This window comes from Dicentrarchus labrax, unplaced genomic scaffold, assembly GCF_905237075.1.
Source record: "Dicentrarchus labrax unplaced genomic scaffold, dlabrax2021, whole genome shotgun sequence".
Classification (NCBI taxonomy): Eukaryota; Metazoa; Chordata; class Actinopteri; family Moronidae; genus Dicentrarchus; species Dicentrarchus labrax.
Window position 1 is genome coordinate 26,622,270 of NW_026136713.1, and position 7,583 is coordinate 26,629,852.

The 7,583-nt window shown below is 38.1% G+C and overlaps 1 protein-coding gene across 1 annotated transcript; it reads right to left on the reverse strand.

Annotated features, from left to right (window-relative positions):
• Positions 1 to 380: 380 nt before the first annotated feature.
• Positions 381 to 6,643, reverse strand: LOC127374644 (nucleoside diphosphate kinase B-like). The gene is made up of 5 exons (XM_051420212.1): positions 6,544 to 6,643; positions 3,132 to 3,264; positions 1,783 to 1,884; positions 1,080 to 1,192; positions 381 to 662 (listed from the first exon to the last, which is right to left on the reverse strand). Exons 2-5 carry the CDS (start codon positions 3,246 to 3,248, stop codon positions 545 to 547), a joined length of 450 nt encoding a protein of 149 aa, XP_051276172.1. The 5' UTR covers positions 3,249 to 3,264; positions 6,544 to 6,643; the 3' UTR covers positions 381 to 544.
• Between the last annotated feature and the right edge of the window lie 940 nt (positions 6,644 to 7,583).

Sequence of the window (7,583 nt, forward strand, 5' to 3'; positions counted from 1 at the left end):
TGAGGAGAAATTCAGGTTGACACAGCAGCAATAGGGCAAAGAATATCACAATAAAAATATTACTAATATTATTAATATTAGAAGATATAAAACTATAAATTAAAGTATATACACTATGCATTGTTCAAGTAGGACATGGAGTGTAAAATATAAGCCGAAAATTAAACTTGACTAAAACTAAACTAAAACTACTAGACTACTAAAGTGGAAATTAAATATAAATAGTGCAAAAGGCTTGTGCCTTGTAGGTAGGAGTTTTAAACCAGTCTTTGTCTGCGGGGGTTGGAGGTATACAGTGTATGGTTAGCATGCTAACGTTTGTTCAGCTGAGGCTGATGGGAATGTCATTAACACTCAGAAACACTCAGAGACTTCGACAGTTGTTGTTAACATGAGACTTTATTGATAAGTGCTACATGTTTGGGATTGATCAATGAAGACCATGTCAGAGGATCGACTGTGGGGGGGTGGGGCGACGAATGTGACAGGGACAGGGTCAGTGGGGTCCAGTTGGGTGCAGTTTACTGGTCTGTGATTGGCCAGTTTACTCGTACAGCCAGGGCTGGCCGCAGGGGGTGTAGGCGACGAACTCCTCGGCCTTGAACCACAGGTCGACCTCCTTCTTGGCATTCTCCAGGGTGTCGCTGCCGTGGATGATGTTCCTGAGGGAACAGAGGAGGAAGGTCAGTGGAACAACGAACAGCTCTGATATGAGACTGTGAGTCAGTGATTATTATAATGTGATCAAAACTGTACATTAATATGTTAACTAAAAAATAAAGTTCAAAAGGACCATGATGTGTGTTTCATTAAATAAACTTTACATGATGTTCCATCAGATTATGGAAGGCCAACAATGCAAGAAATAATTTATGACTCATTATCTCATATTTTGTAGGGGAACTGTGCTTCCACAAAGTCGATCAGTCAATATTTAGTTATGTTATTGTCAGTTTATATGTAGGATACGTAACATTTAACATTTAGTGCTGATTTGTAGCACAAGAGTTAACTGATACAGAAAAAGTGCAGTGAGTTTGTGTGTGTGTGTGTGTGTGTGTTAGTTAGTGTTCACTCACCTGCCGATGTTGATGCACAGGTCTCCACGGATGCTGCCAGGCTTGGAGTCAGCAGGGTTGGTCTCACCCAGCATCATCCTGACCAGCTTCACAATGCTCTGACCCTCCCACACCTGCAAACACACCAACACACCTGTCACATGTGTGCTCGGGGAGGCGTTACAATGCTATGATGATCTGTGAGGTAAAATTAGTGCTTTTTTCTCTGGAGTCTGGTGGAGAGTGATAGTGATATTCCGGCTGTTTCTGGTTGAACTAAAGGTCTATCTCTGTAGGGATACAGAGTATTCTTACAGGGCGGTTTAGTGCTTTTACTTCAGTAAAGCATTGGAATACTTCCATCACTGTCGATAGTTGGACGCACATTCAGAAAAATGCTTTAGGAGGAATCTATATTATGTTGGTCACCTCTCACACATCCTGACAGCGATCGACTATCAGCTCCATAAAAGGAGAGAGACCTTGAAAACAAAGAGGGTGTGAAGAGAGGGACAACTGCTGGGTGAGCGAGTGCATAAAGAATGAGAGAGAGAGAGAGAGAGGTGTGATGGATTGTTGATGACGTGGATAGAGATAAAAAGAGAAAGATATCTGAGTGATTTGAGTGCCCGAGATGTGCAGGATGTCTCTGTGTGTTTATTCTATATGTGTATATGTGTGTGTGTGTGTGTGTGTGTGTGTGTGTGTGTGTGGGGTGGGTTACCATGGCGAGGACGGGTCCAGAGGACATGTATTTGCAGAGTCCACCATAGAAAGGCATGTCCTTCAGGTCCAGGTAGTGGTTCTTCATGTGGTCCTCAGATGCCTGAACACACACCAAATACAAAATATTAATCCAAAGACACAGTGGGAGAAAGTTTCCTTACGTACAGTTATCTGACAGCATATGAAATAATAAAGAATTTTCTTTTAGCATTTATAACCACTTAATAAACGGTTTATAACACACTTTAATGTAGGCACAAACAGGGTTTATTAATGTTGTATAACTTTGACTGTGATATGTTTGTAACTGGTGTATAAACACTTAATAAATGATTAATAACACAGATTTAATCATGTTTAATATGTGATTACACAGATGAACAAATCCACACACGGTCACTTTTGATGATTTGGTGATTTTTAGTGTGTACAGAATATTTATACCTGATCACAAATTAAGTCTTAAACTCTTTGAAACGGATAGATATCAATCTCACAGGTAGTACAGAACTGGAGTCAGGATGTGGTTAGTCTTGTTTAGCATTCATTTACATAATTTCCTGTCTGTACTTGCTTTTATTAGGTTTATTTTCCACAAATTTGATCTCTTTTATCCTCCTCTATGCCGATGACACACAACTCTATATCTCACCATTTTTATTCTATTTTTTATTGTTTAGTGTAAAACTGGTTGTTTGAAGTCTGATAACCTCAGTTTGAGTTCATCCTCACTGCTGTTATCTGCCTGTAGAGTATTAATCCACACAGACAGCGGAGGTCATATCACTGTGGGATTAACACCAACAAACACACACACAGAACAGCTGGGAATAACTACACTGAGTATGTGACTGTGAGTCCTTCAGTGCGACATTCAACAACTCAACAGCTGCTCTGTGTGTTTGTGTGTGTGTGTGTGTGTGTGTGTGTGTGTGTGTGTGTGTGCTGTGCTTCTATCTTTGTGAGGACCTTGAGAGAAAGAACAATGGGTGGCAAAAGATAAAATATTCCCTTTCATAGTTTATATAAAAGCTTTTACATAAATGTGATATATATGATATATATGAATTCTCTTACATATGATCTTGTATCATACAGTAATAATAATAATAATAATAATAATACACACAGTATTCAAATTAAATCTAATAAATATATCTGTATATTTATTAATCTGAGACCTTTTCAGTGTTGTTTAAGATCATATTTTTTCTCTCAATGTTTCTTTGTGGGGAAGACTTTATGAACTGTCACCATTTATTTAGTCCTCTGGTTTCCTTTACATGTTCTTTCAATTTTAACTTCCTGGTTTGAAAACATTGGCTGGCCAGCTGTCGTCATGGTTACCTGCATGAATTTGGCAGCCACCAGCCTGAAGCCTCTCTGCTCGAAGCGCTTGATGATCTCGCCACACAGTCCTCTCTGGACGCCATCGGGCTTCACAGCAATGAAGGTACGCTCCATTTTTACTGATAGAAGGCTGCAGACACCAACAAAGAAGAAAAACACGTATTTTTAGTAATGTCACGGTAATATACCAAATATTGTTGGTGCATTACGAAACTATGGCGGGGGAAATAAGACCTTGGCAAGCCTCCAAACACTGCAGGAACTATTAAACCAGAGGAATTAAACTAGGAACTGAAAATCCCCTCTGAACATTTCTGTTTGTGTTCCCACTGCATCTGAATGGGGGTCATTCCTATGTTCCCAGGGTCCTATGTTCTTATGTACCTAGGGTCCTATGTTCCTATGGTTAGGGTTCAGGGTAGGGGTAGCAATGTATCACGAATCCAAGGATGTCCAAAGGTGGGATTGATCCCAAGGCGAGGATGTTGGAGTCGCATCAATTGTTTGGGCTGGAATTGACCCTAAAGTGAAGATGGTTGGTGTTTGCGATGAACCAGATTGGTTGGGATTAGGATTACCAATTGGTCAGGGGATAGGACCTAGATATGTGCCAAGGAGAACATGTTTAGGCCACAGGTTTTCACAGGAAAATCAATGGGAATATTGAACTGGGGAACATAGATACACTCCCATCTGAAGAACTACAAAGATTTGTTAGATTAGACTAGCGTTTCTTCCTCCCGTCCTGAGTTTCCACTATGAAGATAATATTGGATTGTTCCTCATAAGACGAACTGCTGAGAAATCAGGACTGCCTCTGATCTTTTGGACAACGTTTTCTTCTCTCTCAGCACGGAAACCATCCACTGAAAGACGAAACCGGCTCGTAATGTTGGACAAAGCTTCAGCTGTTCTAATTTTACTGCCTGTTGGTATCTGTTCATGTGAAGCTGATATCCACTGAAAGCAGGTGGCTCTGGCAGTACTTAAGGCTGAGAAAGCAGAAAAACCCATGAGGAGGCTACTCTATACTTGTTTCTGAGAGTATAATTAGGATTCAGGCTCACAGATGGAGCTTATATTCTGCTGATTTGTCAAACTGAATCATTACCAGGTCCTTTTTTGTTGTGTGAGCAGCATGATGTTTCTGTTGGACAGCTTTGGTCTAAAGTGCTGTAGCTCCACAAATATTAACCAGATTTCCATGAAATTCAATGAGGATGTTCATTGTCCCCAGAGGATAAACCCTAATACGTTTGGTGACCACCTTGCCTTTCCTCTAGTGCCACTACCAGGAAGAAATTTACTCAAGAAAATAAATCTAAGGGGTTTTTTGAATTATTTTTTGAGCGTTTGTGTTCAGAGAAAAAACCCTTTGTATTTTGGAAAAGAGAAAAAAACAAAATGTGCAAAAAATGCTGCAGGGAAATAAAACAGACAAACTGAACAACACATTCACTCGTTTACTGACGTTTCTTCCTTGTTTTCTGTTTGTTTTCTTTATTCCAACTAAAGGTGTAAAGATAGTTTCGTTCATTATGTTGTACTGAATTTGTTGATTTGACAGCACATTTGCAGCATTAAGAACTAAACAGAGCTGAAGTAACGCTATGTTGTTTAGCGTTTGTATTTCGTCAGTTTGAATTTTCGAAGGCAGAAAATATGAATCAAAATACTTCAAATAAAATAAAATCTTCAGCTCATTCTTTGGTATAAAACTTTGAGTTTTTCTCTTTGGTTGATTTCAGTTTGAAATGCTTTTTTCATAAATGTTGCAAATTAGTTGTTTTCTGTCTGTTTGCAGTTCCCACAGATACACTGAGTACCGCCACCTCCTGGTGAGTCTAGGTACGCACCCCTAAATGCCTGCCTAGCGGTTGTGTTTTCTCCCCACCGACATTCTGCAGGGATCCATTTTCATGTGAAAAGTTGAGAGAAAGTTTGCAGAAACTATTCTTGTTGAAGCGTCTTTGTGACCTCTGACCTCTCTTTCAAAAAAATAAAGACAATTGCTGCACAGGAAACAAAATACTTCATCTACAGAAATATATAACTGGTGGATCTACTGGCTCACTCACTCAGAAACATCAGTGAGAGACACCCAGTTTCAGTGAACCAATCAGGACTTTACTAACCGGGGGTGGGGGAGGAGGGGGGAGGAAGGGGGTGTCTGCAGCTGTTTGGAAGCACATGGTGCTCGGACCATGTTAAGAAAAGTGATTATTCCTGACGTTTGTAAGGAATCTGCGTGCAGAGATACGATAAGATTTAAAGGAATTTAGTTACAGTCACTGTTTGTGAAGCTGTGAAAACTCTGAACTGTTAATTAAAGTTTGTGAAGGAGAGAATTTCATTGCATTATGAAGTGACAAACTTAAGCCTGCTTTTGGCTTTAAAGTCAGCATGAAAACCTGCTTTAAATCTGCAACTTCAAAAAAGCAGTTATTTGTTGTCAGCCTGAAAAATATATAATTACAAAGTGACAGGTTTACAAAGGCTGATGTACAAAGACTTATTATAGTTATTTTATTGTTTACAACACAAGGTTGTAGTTTCCTTTATGATACTACAAAAACAGGTTTTTAAATGATCTCTGAATGTCATTTCACAACATTACAGATCTTATTAATCTGAATTATGAGTTTAGTTTTAGTTTATTTATTGCATATGCAGTAAAAAACAGCTGTCTTCACTAAAGTTTTATCTCAAACTCTGTGTCAAAGTCTTGAAATATAATGATAATTTGCTTCATAATTTACTTTTCTCCTTTAAAAAAATTAATCTTTGAGTTTTAGAAACAAAGATTTTTTAAAAATTGTTCAGAAAACTCAAAAATCATAATTTAATATTTTCAATTTCAACTATTTAATTTTCAAGCACCAAAAATAAATATGGCTTATGAGGAAACCTTCCTTTTATGAATATAATCGTACTTTAAGCAGATAAAAACACACATTTTACCAAATTAAATACGTTGCAATAAAATCCATGAACTGTTATGAATCTTGAGACATTTTCAGATGTTTTTTGAATGAAAATAAAAGTTACAAACTTCAATCAGGTTTAAGATGACAGCCTGTCTGTCTGCAGCTGTCCAACCTGTGTCTGCACATGTGCTGCAGGACAACACATGCTCATACACAAAGAACGTCCAATGTTGGTTTTATACTCATATTCTTACCATTATACTACTTTATATTTTATAATTAATTATTACTTTTTTAAATTATTATTGTGTGCACCACCACATACATTACATACATTATGCAAGAGCACAAAGCAGCTTGGAGCCCATTTTGTTGGGTTTTAAATTATTTGTGTGTTTTTTAAAATTCAAACTTTTCATAAACAGTAAGATAGTTTCTGAGCTCTGGTGTGTGTGTGTGTGTGTGTGCGTGCTGGTATCTACCTTGGTTTTGGGTTGAGGAGAACTTGTGAAGACGGGCAGCGGGGATGTGATCACCGAGGCCGAAGAGACGGAGAGGAGCTCTATTTAAAGGCTCCACTGGTGGGCGGGCGGGGGGGTCAAAAAATGTGTGTGTGTTGGGGGGTTGTGTGTGTGTGTGGGTGGGTGTGGGTGGGTGTGTGTGTGGGTGTGGGTGGGTGTGGGTGTGTGTGTGCAGTATGAGTGGCAGAATCTGTGTCACTGGTTGACAGATCTGTTGAATCCTCTCCAATGTGTCATTTATCTCTCTGAGCGCTGGCTTCAGTTCGAGATGTCGAGAGTGAAACGTTGTTGGAAAGTGAGAACGTTTACAAGTGACCCTGTTCCTAAAAATTACTAAAGTGAAAAAACTATCTTTTATACATTTATGGAACCCGTTTTTTGATCCACTGTAAAAAGAAAAACAGCTTTACCATAATAAATACAGTAGTGTTCTTTCTACTATTACAGTAAAAGAACATTAGTACTGTTGAGTTTTAATCCATATTTTACTGTATAAATACACATTTTTACCATCAAAACAAACAGTGTGCCCAATGAAAATACCATATGATGACGTGACGGTGGTTTTCTGTGTCTGAAATATAAAACAAAAACTTTGTAAATTCCTTTATATGCCGTATAAAGGTTTTGCCCGTGAGATATCACAGTGTTTTACTGTTACAGAAACTTTAACTTATTTAGAGTTTACAGTTTTTTACTGTCATTGTTTGACATTTTTACATCCAACATTAAATCTATTATCATTAATCAGTGTATAAACTCTAGAGCTATGGTCTTTTCTTACTGTCTGAATGTGAGATACCCCCTAGTGGCAGAAACTACAAACTGTACATTTAAATTGTCAAAACTATCCTTCATATTTTTTTACTCTTGTGGAGTTTAAGAATGATCACCTCTTGTTATCATGAGTCTATATTGTCAACAATTTTCCATTTAGTCTGGTTGGTGTTATTTTATAACTACTTTTATTTATTTTTGTCTTCTTTCTTTTTTTGTAAACC